Genomic DNA, 17,270 nt, shown 5'->3' on the forward strand with positions numbered 1-17,270 from the left:
CACATTATGACATCCTGGCTGCAGAGGAAGAGGTTTTAGGAACTTGAGTGGCCTTTATAAAAAAAAATAAATAAAATAACAGCCAATGGTGTTTTGTTTTTATTACAGCTCTTTTTTTTCTCTAAACAAAATGTATTATAAGTTGTTTATAAATGCTATAGTTTTACAAAGGCTACAATTTTGTACAATAATTCAATAGCTACTTTCATAGCCTTGAAAGCCTAATACTAACATCTGTATTAGCGGTATGGATGTAGTGTTGTGTGCACCTGATGGTCGGTGTGTTTTGTGACGGTCCGCTCTTGTCCAGCAGCACTCTGTGGGACAGGTACTGATTGAGGTCTCCGCTCTCCATGTACTCAGTGACCATACATAGTGGATCGCTGCTCACACACACACCCAGCAGACGGATGATGTTCGGGTCTTTCAGGCGAGATAAGATCTTCACCTCCTTTAGAAAATCATTCCTGTTGACACAAGAGCAAGAATGAGAAGGTAACACGAGAAGGGGAAAGGACATTTTGAGATTGTTACAATTTTGCAGTATACAAAAAATCTGATTATTTGGCACAATAATGTAATGCACCTATGCATTTAACAGCAACATTTTGACTTATTTTTTACAATATAAGAAAGATTTAATAAATCTGAATGCTTCAATTATAAATGACAAATTTACACAGAATTGTGTATCCCTGCAATGCATGTAAAATACCTTGATGTCAAATTAACATCAAATTAACAACATTTACTTTCAATGTTGATGTCAATTTGTGTTTTTTTTTTTTTTTTAATTGTACAGATCTTTTTTGTTGACATTTTTAACAGCTAATTTTGTTTATTTTTATAGACAAAAACTAATTCTATTCACCTTTAGTCATAGTTAGGCCCAGACGGAATCTGCGAGCAAAGATCTGCAGATTTTAAGCCCATCATTAAGTCTAATTATTTACTTGTGTAAATGTTTGTAAATTTATATTCAGTTTCTTTAATTAATTTCAGTAATATTATCTAATATGAAAATGTTCATCAGATTTATTTACAATGCAGTTTGTAAAGTAATATTTTCTGCCTTTCAGTAGATATATTATATGAGAGCCTTGCTTTGTTTACCAAATAAGTGAATCTATTTGGATACTCCCAAAAGTCATAAACCAGAAGATTTGTTTTTACAAAATTCTGCACAGAAATTGCAAAAATGTCTGCAGATTCAGCACGACAAAACTAAGAAAACTTACAAAAATGTAATTTTAAATCTAAAAATAAAAAACTAATTTACATGCAACAGAAAATGAAATATATAATTAGAATAAAAGACTGAATTTTTATATATTAATATTTTTTTGGAAATATTAAATTCAATATATTTTATTTATTGCTTTAAAACAATGACAAAATCATACGACTACTTGTACAGTTACCTGGCATTTTTTGAGGCATCTGGCCTTAAAATCTTCACAGCCACCAGCAGAGGGCGTCCTTTCCTGACATTAAATGGGAACTCAAGGTTCGCAAGATCCTGGGGGTTTTCAATCTCACATAAATGAACCTAAAAAGAAATTCCACAATAAACAGCCTGGTACAAAGAGCTTAATATCATCATGCCCCTGCCTACTGCCACACATTAAAGTAGCAAACAATAATCTAATAACAAAGGAATGCAAATTTGTTTCCAAGCAATTCAAGTTGTACCTCCCCAAACTGCCCTTCTCCCAGCTTTTCTTTGAATACCAGTCGTTCCCTTGGTAACTCGGGCAGCGGTGGGCAATCAGTAGGTGTGGCTGAGAGGGCAGGGACTGCATATGTATTGTTTCCACTAACGCCCTGCAGACTGATGATGTCAGCTTCTGCATAATGAGGGACACTTGCCCCGCCCCCCGACGCCTCTCCATAATGAGCTCCTGACAGTCCTGGGGGCGGAGCTCCAGGGTAAGGAGGCGGTCCTTCCTGAATAGGCAGCCCTTTATCAACCATGTCAATAGCACATGCTAAGAGGGGAAAAAAGAAGGCAAACTTAAAAAAAGAGAGCTAATTGGTTATAATACTTCATGAGTAATTATAAAGTCCATACATGCACTTAAACATTCACATTCACTGTAGGGAACACATCATGTACATGCATACTGGGATAAATGTATGACTGGAGTCAGAGCACAATATAAGAAAATAACATTCTCCCACGAGCTCATTCAGCACCACACCCCTTACAAAACAATATCCTACCATTGTGTTTTATGGAGTAACTGTGCGGCCCTGATTTTAAGGTAGGTGCAAAAGCAACAGTGTTTTTAACTCAAGGAAATTTGGCATTCATTGACAGGACAACAAGGTTATTTAAACCTTACATTCTCAGAACATTTTAATAGACAACTGCTCAACAATGTTTGACAGTGGACATGCACTACTTATTTTAAATGTGTATATATATTATAAATAAAGTCAAAATGCATATAATTGATCAAAAGTGACATTGATGATGTTTATTATGTTACGAAAGTCTTTTATTTAAAGCTTTTATTCATGACTATTCTCTACAGATGCATTATAAGCTTCCACAATAATATAATATTTGTTTTGATCACCCAATTCAGCTTATTAGATTAATTTCTAAATCTAAACGATCATGTGAAACTAAGAAACACTGTTATGATGTTATAAGTTGTGATGATGAAATGTCAGCTTTGAATCATAGGGAAAAAAATGCTTTTTAAAGGCAATAATGCAGATAGTTTACATTGTAATTTTACATCATTAGATAGTCACTGTTCTATTAATTTTATTATCAAATAAATGAAGCCTTGAACACTTTTTAAAATTGTTAAAAAAAAAAAAAAAAAAAAAGAGGAAACCTTTTTTTTGGGCAAAGGCTAATTTCATGCCACAATTTAATGTATTTTAAATATAGTTGAAGTCAGAATTATCATATTATTATATACGTAATATTGTATATTGTTATATACATATGATGGTTTGTTTTCTAGACTATCGAAAAAGAATAGCTTAAATGGGCAAATAATTTTAACCTTAAAATGTTTTTTTTTTTATTTCTATATTAAAAACTGCTTTTATTCTTGTGGAAATAAGACTTCTAGAAGAAGAAAAATATTATTGGTAATACTGTAAAAATTTTCTTGCTCTGTTAAACATCATTTGGGAAATATTAAAAATAAATAAATAAAGGGGGCTAATAATTCTGACTTCAACTGTATATTTAATCTAACAATATTTTCCCATGACAATAAAAGTGTGATGGAATTGGGTTGATTAGACATTAAAATAAAATAGTAATATCAATAATAATAATAATAATAATAAATAAATAAATAAAATGGTTATAACATGTCATTTCATTTTCTTCACACATCACATAATTCATCTTACATTCTCAACTGACTCCTTGGTGAACAAGTACACTTATTTTTAATAAAACATTTTTGTGTGATTTGATGGCCATACGAGTAATGGTGTATTCCTAAGTGATTCTATTGGTCAGTTAAAGTTTTAGGTTTATTTTACAGTTATTTATTAACAAAAAGAACATCAATATTAGCAAAATAAACTTTGTAAATAGTTTTAATTGCGACAGAATATGAAAGATAAAATCTGTATTTTTAATAAAAATCACCCCCTGAGACATGAAGTGTCTCCAAAACACTCTTAAAGTTTTAGTTCATCCCAAAATGAAAGTTGTCATGTTGTTCCAAACCCATAAGACATTTGTTCATTTCTGTACACAGACGAAGAATTTTTTAATCATATTGGAGAGATTTCTGCAAATAACACGTTGATCCTTCAATACATCCATAAAGGGATCAAAAGATAAATGCCTTTGAATTGAGCGATGCACCACAAGTCTTCTGAAGAGACATTATCGCTTTATGAGATGAACAGATTTAACTCAGGTTTAATTGAATTTTAATATGGATTTATTTTTTTATCTCTTTTCAAAGTTTTGAAGCAGATGCAGTTTTGGCAAGCGGACTTTAAAAAGGAGAGACAGAAATCTCTCATTTGTGTTTTAAAGATGAATGAAAGTCTTCTGGGTTTGAAACAACATAAGTGTGAGTAAATGATGACAGGACTGTTTCGTTTTGTGGTGAACTAACATCCTCTGTGCTCTGCTGGGGCCATTATATATCACTCTAACCATTACCTTTGGGAGTTCAGCAGAACTAAACTGCTCTTTGGGGAGGACAAAACCCCATCAGCACCTTTCCTAAGGGCAACATGAACCCCCTCTCTCTTACCCTGGGACAGGTTTAGGGGCTTTTCTTGCTGGCTGTGGCAGTTTGTCAGCCTGTTGGGGCCATGTGTCAGGTCAGACAGGAGGAGATGATATGCTGGGTTGTTTAACAGCAGTGCTAGGGGGACACACACATACACACACACACACAAATCCCACGGACACACAAGTCCACGTAGGGTACGACGGCGTGAGCGATCACCACATGACAAAAATGACACAAAACGGCACAACACGAGACGACACAACAACAAAAAACACAAACAACAGGGCCGTTAGGGGTTACAAGTGAGATGCACAAACACAGCAGGCAGTGTTATCATTGATAATGACGCAGGCTGTTAAATGTCTTTTCATTGGTCATTCATTTATGTTGATTAATAGATGAAAACAATCACACAGTGATTCCTAAATCATGTATTCATCATGAAAGCAGATATGGCAGATAAACAGGATCAATCGAGGAGGGGTGTAAAATACTTTTACTGTAGTCAAGTGTTATTTTTGGGGATTTGTTCTTTGCTTAGTTTAAATCACAATTATTTTCTACTTGTAGTTTTTACTCTTTACAAAGTTATTTAATCATAAAAAAGGTTACATTTTATAAAATATAATCAAATGTGTGTGCTTAACATGAAACAATGATGTGTGTTTTTTAGACTGCAAAAAAAAATAATAATCAAAAGTCCATTTGAAATTTCTCTCTGGATTTTAAACCTCTGTATGCCTCTTTGATTAAGTTTTATGGAAAAGTTTGGGCACCCCCTGAAAATTTTCAGAATTGCAAACCATAGCCTGCTGGCTGTTTAAACCAGCAAATTCATTTGGATATATTTTATACTCTCGGGATAAAGCAACATTTCAGTTCTGGTACAACATTTATTTAACTAACAGATTCAATGCAATTTCATGCAATGCCATAACAATAACAGACAGGTAAAAAACTGTGGGCACCCCAACAGAATAATGACATCGATCTTTTGTACAGCCACCTTTTGCTGAAATAACAGCCTGTAGACATCTCTTATAGTCAATGATAATCCTTGAAGTCTTGCTGAAGGCATTTTGGTCCATTCCTCCTTGCTAAATGTCTCCAGTTCAGTCAGGATTGATGGATGCCGAGCATGATCGGCCCTTTTCACATCAATCCATAGCCCCATCATTTTCAATGATGTTCAAGTCTGGGGACTGGAATGGCCATTCTAGAACATAGTATTGTGTCTGAGCAATAATTTCTTGGTAGATCTGGAACTGTGCTTTGGGTCATGGTCCTTCTGAAACATCCAACCCTGCCCTAACTTTTGCCTCTTGACTGATTCATGAACATTGTTCTTTAGAATCTGCTGATACTGGGTGGAATTCATGCGACCTTCAACTCTGACAAGGTTTCCAGTACTCGTGCTTGCCACACATCACTACAACATGATGGACCCCCACCATATTTTAAAGTAGGGAGCATTTTCCTGGAATACTGTGTTCTTTTTCAGTCATTCAAAGCGCCTATGGTCGACCAAGCAGAATGCGAAAAAAGTCTTCCTTTGCATCATCCTTCCATTGAGCTGTTCTTTGTGAAGAGTTTGCTGGATTGTGACACGATCTACAATTACATTATCAGCAGCAAGATGTTCCTGGAGCTCTTTGGTAGTCTGTGGATTGTCTGTGACCATTCTAACCTTTGCCTTTCAGATATTTTTTTTGGTCTAGCACATCTTTCCTTCACTCTTCACAATAACTGTTCCTGTGGCCTTCCATTTTCTTACTATATTTCTGATTGTGGAGATAGAAACTTTAAACCTTTGAGATAGGTTTTTTGTATTCTTCTCCTAATTCATCTTGATGAATTTTTATCCTACTTTTTAGGTCATTAGAAAGTTCTTTTGAAGTTCCCATGTAGCTATTTTCTGGTTCACAACAAGGAGAAGCACAACTAGCAATCAGCTGTCTTAAATATACAGTTTCATGATTTGGTTGGTGTCACTCAAATCAATTTTGTGTTGTAATCAATCAGCATTAAGTGACTACAGGTTTTCAAAAGAAAGGGTGCCCAAACTTTTGCTTAGCCTATTTTTACAGTTTTAATTTAATTTCACACATCTTAATGCTACTACACAACAGATTTCTGTTTGAAAAACATGACATTATCTATTTAGAAAAAGAATGGCATTTCACTGTGATTTTCTCTTATGAAGAAAGAGTACATAACACACAGAGGGGTGACCAAATTTTTGCATAAAACTGTAACCTTATGATATCTTTTTTACTTCACACTAGATAATTATTCAACAGGATTAAAATAATTCCTCTTACTTTTATTTTTGCTAGCAAACTGTGACTTTTTAGATAACTACATACAATTTGAAAGCTATGCATTTATTACTTTCAAGTATATTTCTGGCCAGATAGTTGTAATTATAGTTTTAATTGAGTAAAACTTTAACTCAGTACCTGTACTTCAATATGTGTGTATCATATCATCTGTATCATTTTAAGTACATTTTACACCCCTACATTAGAATACTGGTGGATTGTGAGTGAGCGAGTGAAATAAAATCTCCCTCCTCTCTCTGTCAGAAAGGACAGTGGCTCTTTGTGTCTGGACTGTGGATTGTCCTAAAGTACTTTTTCTCATGTTGTTTTGGCAGTACTGTTCATTCTCTGTGGTGACCTGGGTTTCAGTGCACTTACTGAGAGAGAGAGAGAGACATGTAAAAAAGTGCTGAGTGTGTGTATTCTGTGTGTGTCACCTGTGCTGTCCCGCTGATCTCTGGGCCGCAGTACGGTGCTAGGCTCCTGATATTCCCCCTCTCGGTCCCTGTCGTCAGGGAAGGTGTGTATGCGCTGGTAGCGGCTGGAGTATGTGTGTGTGTTGGTGTTGTTGATCACCACATTGTCCGATGGAACTGAAAGATGAACTCGCAGCTCGTCGCTGGAGAGGCTTCCTTGAGCCTGGATTTATATGAACAAAAATAAAAGAGCCATGAAATCACATTTAAAGATTTGTGGCATTCAGTTCTCATCCATTAGCCATAGTGAACTCCTAAATATTTTTAACGGGTTAATAAAAATGTAGATTTAAGAAAAGAAATCAAAAGGATCAATTACAAAATGATCTCCACTGAAAAATGCTCCACTAGTGAAAACAGTTCAAAACAAAGACAAAGCAGAATCAAGCAGAGCAAAACTACAACATCAGTAGTATTTTCAGAATTAAACTGCGTTTATAAAACTGTTGACTGAATGGTCCAGTGACTTAAATAGATCATAAAAAGGTACTTGATTGAGTTTTTGAATGAATCCCCTGGATGAATAATCCTATAACTAATAATGACCTGTTTTCGATTAATTTCTAAATGAGTCAGCACTTTGTAACGAATCAGTTGAATATAGTTATTGACTGCATTTAAAGTAATTTTATCTACGGTGAAAATGGGTATTAGAAAAGTGTAGTATGTCAAAGGGTGCTTTTAATTGGTCTGGACCAAGGGCAACAAATGACACTGTGGCATTTTTCTGCCATTTTCTGGGCCCTTTTCACATTACATTGATTGATTTGGTCTGAACCAGTTGAAAAGAACCAATATGCAGCCATGTGACAAAGTGTCGCTTTTTACTATGGAGGGACGACTGGTTGGACGCCTGAATGATTGTATCCCTGCTCATTGTATACTATATAGTTTGTATACATCAATTTAGACAAACTATACATTTCGAGAATGAAGTACGGCTGCGGCTGGAAAACAATGTTTTAATGCATTGCAAATGGTGTAGGTGCATAGCAAGTCACTTCAGGGAGGCATGAATGAATTTTGCTTAACTGCGACGTGGTCATCTTCTGGAACTATTACCAACGATTCATCAGGTAGTGTTTCTGTTTGTGTCTCTCTCTCTCTCTCTCTCTGTGTTTAAAATTGTTAATGAAGCGATGTCAACAATTATTTTTCCTCCACATTCCCTAATGTACAGCACATAGGACTACGGCAGCTGGATTAGTCCAAAAAGGTGCAGTAAGTTTTGCAGTTGGGTCTGTTCTTTTTCGGATCTTGTTCTTACCACAAACAAACCACTCCAGGGTTCTTCAAGGAGGACTTTGTACGCTTTGTTGGTCTGCTTTTGGTGCGCATTTGAGTGCGACTGCTACATTCACACCTGCCCAAACGAACTGTACCAAGAGGGAAAATGAACTCGAGCAATTCAACCAAACTAAATAAGGCAGGTGTGAAAACACCCTAAAATCAAAATATTCATAGAGCAACAGACTGAAAGTTTCCAGATAACTTTGTACTTCTGGAAAGAATTAAAAGAAAGAGATTTTAAAACCACATGCAGCCACATAAGAGGATTTGCATATACTTGTCTATGGTAAGCCCACTATGTCACTGTAATTGCAAATTGTAGGTTACATAGAGATGATAATGGAATAATAAAAAAAATGCACTGTGGAACCCAGCATTTGCATTTTCAAGCACCCTCCAAAAAACAAACAAAAAGTTTGTTTTTACACAGTACTGTTTAAGCTCTCCGTAAATAAATATGCGATTTAGACAAAGTCAATGACCTGTTCAAAATCATTAGTGGTCATGCTGGCTATTTCCACAAACAGTAAAAAGTCATAAAGCTACTGAATTACACACATCAATGCTCTTGGAACGTCACTGACCAGAACTGTTGTACTATAGGAGACATAAAAAAGGGAAATGGACCACATATATATAAGAAAAAAACACCTTGCCAAGAAGCTTCTTCCAGTATTGCCTCCATAGTATGACCACTATAACAGCCAATAGGAGCAGGATTATTCCAACCAGACAGCCAATCAGGATGGCTGTGTGGCTGCTGTCGTCTTTGGCCACAGGTATCCCCACCCTCAAAGTGATGCCAGACATCTCTGTTAACAGGAAACACGACAGTTTAATGATCACATGTGTCTTTTATTCAGACATTTAAATGATTACAAACAGCATAATCGAGGCATGTGAAAACCCACAGAGTGTTTAGTGAGTAAAACCAAAGCTTATCTATCATTACAGCCACCTTCTAATCTCAGTGCAGGGTGCGGCAGTGATAAGTGAATGCCTTCATGGTCATTAATACACTTTCTGTGATTTGACTTGCTTTCTTGTACACCGTGTGTGCAGTAAATGTTGGTATGTTTAGATGGCAGCTGTTGTTTTGGGGGTCTGCAATAAGCTTTGACTGGAGTTAATGAGCTGTGAGAGTAGGCACAGTCCTAAAGCTCAGGAAACTAATTCAAAGAGGGACAAGAGCAAGGACATTTCATAATAAAGATTCCTTATGAGTTTGACTATATGAAACACGAAAACGGAAACAACAGTGCATTGTTTAGGTCAAGAAAAAAAACATTCCATTAATCATGCAAAACAATGTCCAGGCTTCAAGATGGATACTCATGCAGACGCACAACAGGCAGTTATTTTCTCAAACACTTTGTGAGAGGGCAGGGTATTCAGATATTAAGACATTTTATGGGCATCTAGAATATTATAAAAGGTGTATGTGCTACAAAACATGCTGGTAATATTAGAGATCAAATTTACAAAAAGCATAGAGTCGATACTTTTTTCTTCCCCTTGTCCTGCTCTCTTTCTCTCTCACCTGTTGGCATGCTGCTGGGCAGCAATGAAGAATTGGTCATGAGCAGGTCTGGAAAAATGAGGATGGACAGGTAAAAAATGGGGGAGTTTAGAAAGCTGGAGAACTAGGGGCAAAGAGACATGAGAATGCTGAAAGGTGAGGAAAGACAGAGTGGGGTGATGGGGTGAATAACGTTTTAAAGCCTGTAAAATGGCATTTCTTCAGTTCCTCAATGTAAAGGATTGAGAATCAAAGATAAAATGCATTTCCCACATATATAAACACATATGTTGATGTTGAATTTTTAGCCCTTCTGTAATTTTATTATTATTATTTTTTAAACATTTTTAACAAAGAACACATTGCTTATAACAAATTTATTTTGTCTTTTTCATGATGACAGTACATAATATTCTACTAGTTATTTTGCAAGATAATTTAAATACTTAAAAAGACTAAATAGCCAATCAAATAACAAATTAAAATAGTAATCAAAAGGTTTTTTTTTTTCACATGACGCAAAATTCAGATGGAGGGCACGAAGTCCAGAACATAAATATTTATCTTTTATTTTTTTATAATTGTTTAAATAAGCCAAAATAAGAAATGCAGTACAGCTTTTATAAATTTCCAAAAGTTTTTGCACCAATAAAAAAAAAATCAGATACAAATGCCACCACACTTATACAGCATCCAGGTGAATATAAATAACGTACCCTGCCATGTAATTGCTGCAATGAAATCTTTGTCTTGTTTTGCAATAATTCAAGTCTTGGCGTTTCGGCTGAATAAACAACTATAACGTGAACATCGAGATGCGCAGCAGTGGTGAATGTTTGTTGATACTGTAGTAAGTTCATGAAGTTCATTGACTATTCAGTATAGTATTTTTCATGTAACATAACAGCTTACACAGTATCTATCCCCTCAATGACAGGCAAATATATTTGAGTTTAGTAAAAACTCTGTAGGGTTGTGACGATGAGGAAATTTTCCCACCGGTTAATCAACAAGTGACAACATCGGTAATACTGGTATCACAGTGGGGGTTTCCTCTTTTCCTAATTTTTTATGTTTTAATAGCTTAGAAATGCGTGCGTGTAATACTTTCACTTTCAGTTTTGCAGGACTTGCTAACACGCGCTGCATAAGGGCACTATACACAACACACAGCATGCACAACACAAGATGACAAGTGCTGAACTCCACAGGACAAGTTTTAACCTTTACCTTTTATTTTAAAATACCTTTTAAAATTCAAAAGTTAATATTGGCTATCGGGTAACATAATCTCCCTCAGAGATATTGGAGTTCAATAACGTGGTGAGCAGTATGACTATTGACCAACACCTACCTGTAAGTTTACACACTGCATAGACTAGGCTACAGCTCTAATGAATTGCATGCTTTAAATGACAGTGAGACATGCTACATTTAGTTTTTATTGTAAAATATACATTATAACCCAGTACACAGTTAAATAATATTTTTTAAATGGCTTGCCTATTGGTGGTGTATATAACCGTTAAGCTTAAATAGGCTAAGCATATTTTTATTAATATTAAAACACAATGCAAACTAGCCACCCTTTCAATTTTTTTCGTTTCTGTATATTTTTTAATCAAACCAAAAATGCAATGAATTGTTTATTTTGGTTTTCATTTTATTATAATTTATATAATTATTAGGCCACACAACTTGTACAGAACATTGGCTCTGATTTCGTTTTTACAGATATCCTACTGATAGGCTTTTTGGCTCAAAGACATTTATGCCTGTTAATTTCTATGCTGTATTTTGATAGATTTTGCAAAGGCTTCATCTCTACCTGTCAGCTGGTACCAGCCTCAGTTTTGCGACTTGACTTGTGTGGTGCCTGTATCAATGTTTGGGTGACAGCGAGAGAGAGAGATGAGATGGCTGCACATCACAGCTACTTTACTGCAATTTTTTTAAATATTGGCTCATCTAAATTAACTTTTATTTGATTAAAAGCCGAAATATTGCCAGACAGACGAAGACACTTTCGGTTTTTGAAGAGATTGGCTTTAGTGATAAAAGACCCACAAACACGCACACACGCACGCACACACACACACACACACACACTTGATTTTTTTTAAACATTAAACGCATAATAATCATGTCCAAAATCACGTGGTTGCCGCGATGGTGGCTTTGTTTCTCTGCAGTTGGCTTATTAAAGGCACGGCACTGCTAAATCACTAATTTTAATAAAAAATAAGATTATTTATTATTAAACATTGTGAGATGATGGTCGCATGATTTTTAAATTGAGAGTATGCTATGCTTTGCGTATTTATGACTATCGATCTTATCTACCCGGGACCCACCCATAGTTAAACCAAGTAGGTGCATTGAGGTGCGTGTATAAATTAGTTGTGTTTCCTCTAGATGCTGCCACCTTTGTCAGGCCAAGTTTGCAGATTGCCTCATTAACGATTTCAGGTTCTCTTTTTGCGTTTTGTTTGAACCAAAAATATTGGCAAACAGGCGCTTTTGCATTGCGTTTTGACACTAAATCGTCCGCCATTCTCTTTCTGTAAATTCGACTCCTCTCGTTCTTACTTGATAAATGAAATATGACGCATTGTAGCTATGTTCAGATTATAATTTATGGTGCATGCTTTTGTTTTAAGTAAATTATTTAGAATTATATATTCCACTTAATTCAAATAAATATTTAATTAAAAAAACAAATACTTAAAAAAAAAACAAATGTGGGGACGGTGTCACGGTGGAAAAGTGATGTCACCGGTGTTTCATCTTTAAACCGGTAACATCGTCAACACCGTCTATCGTGGCCCTCTTTATGATATAAGGATCATGCCCAACATATGTGGCTATTTTGTTTTTATATCTCCTTTAAAATATGCTACAAATCACAAAAATATAGATTTTACTCTTTCCTCCTATGTCTCCCATCCAGTTTTTTTACTTCTTGCCCTCCATCTGAATTTAGCTTATCAACAGAAGCACGTGATTGAAAACAACCTATAGCAACAGAATAATAAATTCAAATAGCCAATATACCCCTTCTGTGCTGTTGATCAACAGTTAATTACACATTTTATTTACTCCCAACAGGGAAAACCACCAACAATCAAGAACGCATGATTATATGCTGTCATGGCTGTGCAATCAAACAACAACATTATAATGAAAGTCAATAGGGCAAAAGCAGCCCCGAACATAATGAATAGGTAATAAATTTTAACAGTACACAAGGGTTAAAAATACTGACCATTATAGCTTTTTAATTCCAGATAAACTAAAGAAATAAAACAAATAAAAAAATTAACACTGTGAAAAAGTCCTTTCTCTGTTAAAGATCACTTAGGAAATATTTGAAAAAGAATAACAATTTTACAGGAGGGCTTATATAACTTTATATATAAACTGAAATCACTTCACTTCCATAATTTAATTCCAATATTGTATAATGCAAATGTCACATGGCAGTGCATTGCAAACACTCATAATGCATTGGGGTAGATGTATAGCATGAGTGTGACTTACTGGTAGGGCTACTGGTTGCGTTGGCAGTAATGGGGCTGTAAGAAGTGGCGTTGAGAGGACGAGAGCTGGAGGAAGGTATTGGAGGAAGGACAGATCCATCCTCAAATGGCACTGGAGACAACAGAAAAACAACAACAGGGAAATAAAGAATAAGATAAGCAGACTCTGCCTCTAATTGTTTAAACACAAAAATTTTATCTCTTTCTCAGCTACAACCCCATCAAATGAGGTCATAAAGACTCCCTTTTTCTCCAAACTGTTGTTGTTGCTAAAATATTCAGCTCAACTATGAATGCAAATCACATCAACATGACCTAGTTTACAACTGACTCTATAAGATGCATCTTGTGCTAATATGATCACAAGTGGATGACACTAAATACAGGTGCAAAAAGGATCTAAAATGTTTTAAGCTTGACAACTTTTGATTATTTTAAGACGCCAAATCACATTAGACTGGACTGATTTTGCAAAAACACATGGCAACACTTTATTTTGATGGTCCACTTGAGCATTAGTTGACAGCCTGCTAAATATCTGTTGATACTGCTGCTTCAACAGACATTTAACTGACTATAAGAAACTTTACAAGTACATATCAACTTACACTAACCCCAACCGCAACTCCAACCTTACAGTCTGCTTATAATGTAATGAGAATTAAATGGCATGTAGATGCAATGAAACTTAAATTCAACAAACGGACCACTAAAATAAAGTGTGACCAAACACTTATTGGTCAAATGCATTTGAACAGGCACATTTACAACTGCCTACTGATCCAACATGTGACTTTCATTATTTTAACAAAGTTAGTGGTCACATGTAGAGTATGCCTATGATACTGAGTAACCAGGCAAGTGTCACTAAGTTGTCAGTATTTAATTACTTTAATATTTCCCAAACTTGAGCTCAATTTCATTAACATGCAGTTCAGAGAAAATGTTCAGAGGGAGGTCAACACTTTTAATGATGTGGGAATCACATTTTGCTTCACAGCAAAAACAATCTAACAATACAATTGACTCAACATCCTGCTAAAAAAAGGTTTTTCTGGTCTCAGCAAGTTATGCTGGATTCTCCGTGAAAAAAAATGTAATAATTTCTGACTGATCAAATCCCACATATAGGAAAATTTGCTTTGTGGCAAAAGATAATATTTAACATCTTGCTATCAAACACACATCTTCAACCAGCAAGTTGTTCTACAGGATCTACAGTAAAAGAGTTAAGCGACTAGCAACTTAACAAGCTAAACAACCATAGCACGGTTGCTGCTAGATCAGATATAATTGTGGCCGGAAGTTAACAAAAATGATTCATATTATTTATAAAATTTCCAAGTAATTGTATTTTATAACGTCTCCCCCCCCAACCCTAAACCCAACCGTCACAGTAATGTATCAACAGCGGTTGCACTGAGTATTATGTTATCTATTAAGTTACCCAGTAAATAGATTTTTTTTGTCTACCCCTATTCTAACCCTCACACAGTACTGTACAGTCACAGTACTGTAAAAATATTAATTATTGTTATACGGTGTCATAAAAAATACTGCTAAATTGATTTGTATATTGCACTTCAGGCTGGCCAGGTATCCTATTTAGACTTTACCCCATAACACTAGCTTGATAACAATGGGAAACCAACTAAATCAAGTTAGAAACCACATTAGGCTGGTTTTAAAGCCCTGAAAAATGTAATTAGCTCTAAAATGCAATCACATCTATCCACAGTCAAAAATATAATAAGTAAAATGCATAATGGAATAACTTTCTACAAAAGGATTTTTACTACTTTAAAGGCATCCATTTAATCACTCTCATGTTGCAGGAGTGTATTTTTGCCAATAGACCAAAAGATCATTGTACGCGTCTAAATTTGAGATTAAAAAATCATTACAATATAAAGTAAAGATTAAGCTCCATGAAGATATTTTGTAAATATTTGAGAATTTATCTTTTGATTATTAATATGATTTGATAGGAACTTAAATTTATTTCTGTATATTAGGATTTTCATATAATCCTATTACATGGGTGTTTATTAAATATGACCCCGGCCACAAATCGATTACAAGTGCAGTTTTAAATATTGAGATTCATGCATCAAACGAAATAAAAGCTAAATAAATAATCTTTCCATTGATGTATAATTTCTTTGGATATGACGATATTTGACTGAGAGTCAACTATTTGAAAATCTGAGGGTCTAATAATGATGTATAACAAACTCTTACTATTAGACCCAATCAAACACCCGAAGGCTTAATAGAGGAAATGACTATTTACATTGGTAATGAGCTGGTGCAGACTGCTGCGAAAGGTCAGGTGTGTGTGTGTGTGTGTGTGTGTTCATACTTGAGTAGAAGCTTATCTCGCTAATAAGGAGCCAGTTGTCAGCGAAAGCGAAGTGGCAGCGGAGAATCTGAGCCGGTCGTCCTCCAAGTGGCAGCGAAATCGTGCGGGATGACAGGTCATGTAGATCAGACACTTGAAGGCTCAGCTCAGGCTCTGCCCATGGGCTCAACAGACTGGCCTTAAACTTACACACCACCTCGCTGAACACCCGCACACCCTGAGTGTGTCTGTTATTACTGTGCACCTGAAACAGAGCCATTCAAAAACAACAATCTGCCATCAGACCATCTGCTGAGAACAAAAACAAAAGAACAAAAAGAGCATCTGGGAGAAATAATCAAAAGTTATTACTGCGAAAATGGGAGGGGAGAGGAGAAAAAGAAAAGAAACAGGGAGAGGATGAAAGGTGGAGGGCAAGAACATATATAATGTGACAGTTTAGACATTAATGGTGCTGTTAGGTCAACGTCTAACTGAGCACATGTGTGCAAACACTCACTGACTCATGAAACATGCTCCAAAACAAACCGCTATAACAGCCACAGAGGTTAAAGCGCAGTCGAAGCTATCATTGTGACACCTCATAAGTCTCATACACACACTCACACAGGCTATTTTGCTTTACTTCAATCCTTTTGCATTAGAATTGCATGTTTTATTCAATTTGTTACTTGACATTTCGCTCAATTTAAATCAACTACAAATTGACTTTTTGCAATTACAAGTGAAAATTGTTTTCAAGTAAATCCTAGCCCAAGTTTGTTTTTGAAGTCATTGTAGGAAGTTAATTTGGTTTGAAGCTGAACAGCAGCTCTTTTACTCATGTTGTTACAAACCTGTTTGACTTTCTTTCTTTTGTAAAACAGAAAAGAGATGATTTTTTCAAAAAAATTTAATTTTCAATCATTTCTATATAGGCCAAATAGTTATTGTGTGTTTTGACGAAAAATGAACATCATACAGGCAAGAAATAACAAGATGAGTAAACAAAGATTTTAGGTGAACTGAAATCATCAACAATTAAAACAGGCAGGCAAAATTAATAAAAGTACACCTTGACAACTGGCTCAGAAAACTGAAACGATTACTATAAAAAAGGCCTATTATGACTTGTTAGTCAATTGCTGGGATATTATTTGTATCTAAAGCAATCACATTAGGAAATGTTTTTGTTCATTCACTTTTACAACAACCAGTCAAACACAACTTCAAAGTGTTTCTACATTCTATTTAAAAGATCTGAGTGTTAAAACACTCTCTAAACTAGCAGACTTCACATTCCTCATACATGTACATTCTCTTTTCCTCATTTTTCCTGTTCTCTGTTTTTATCTTTTTTTTCCAGCCAATCTTTACTATCTTTGAAAAACTTCCACAACAATGTATCAAAAACTGAAAGATTTTTCTTTTGCCTTTTTATTTCTATTATAGAAAACAACACAGAGTACGTTTACCAAGAACCTTTTTTCAATGTGATTAAGGCACCATTTTTGATTAATTTAGTCTGATTAAGGACCTAATCGAACTAAACATA

The 17,270-nt window shown here is 35.2% G+C and overlaps 1 protein-coding gene across 25 annotated transcripts in view; it reads right to left on the minus strand.

Moving 5' to 3' along the window:
• The window catches only part of ddr1 (discoidin domain receptor tyrosine kinase 1), a 73,702-nt gene that overhangs the window by 6,315 nt on the left and 50,117 nt on the right, over positions 1 to 17,270 (minus strand). For 8 of the 25 annotated variants that reach the window (XR_015511322.1, XR_015511321.1, XR_015511320.1 and 5 more), the window contains 8 exons: positions 15,737 to 15,980; positions 13,376 to 13,486; positions 8,968 to 9,128; positions 6,988 to 7,189; positions 4,248 to 4,361; positions 1,693 to 1,988; positions 1,422 to 1,549; positions 270 to 467 (listed from right to left, as the gene is read on the minus strand). Coding sequence is in view for 13 of the 25 variants with exons in the window: in XM_087286921.1 (XP_087143047.1) it covers positions 270 to 467; positions 1,422 to 1,549; positions 1,693 to 1,988; positions 4,248 to 4,361; positions 6,988 to 7,189; positions 8,968 to 9,128; positions 13,376 to 13,486; positions 15,737 to 15,980 (1,454 nt within the window). In the remaining 12 variants the exon portion in view is untranslated. Of the gene's footprint in view, positions 1 to 269; positions 468 to 1,421; positions 1,550 to 1,692; positions 1,989 to 4,247; positions 4,362 to 6,987; positions 7,190 to 8,967; positions 9,129 to 9,856; positions 9,905 to 13,375; positions 13,487 to 15,736; positions 15,981 to 17,270 lie in introns of all 25 variants that reach the window. The other 17 variants (XR_015511319.1, XR_015511318.1, XR_015511317.1 and 14 more) reach the window with 3 other exon arrangements.

The sequence above is a fragment of the Danio rerio genome, chromosome 16 (genome assembly GCF_052040795.2).
Source record: "Danio rerio strain M-AB ecotype USA chromosome 16, GRCz13ab, whole genome shotgun sequence".
Lineage (NCBI taxonomy): Eukaryota > Metazoa > Chordata > Actinopteri > Cypriniformes > Danionidae > Danio > Danio rerio.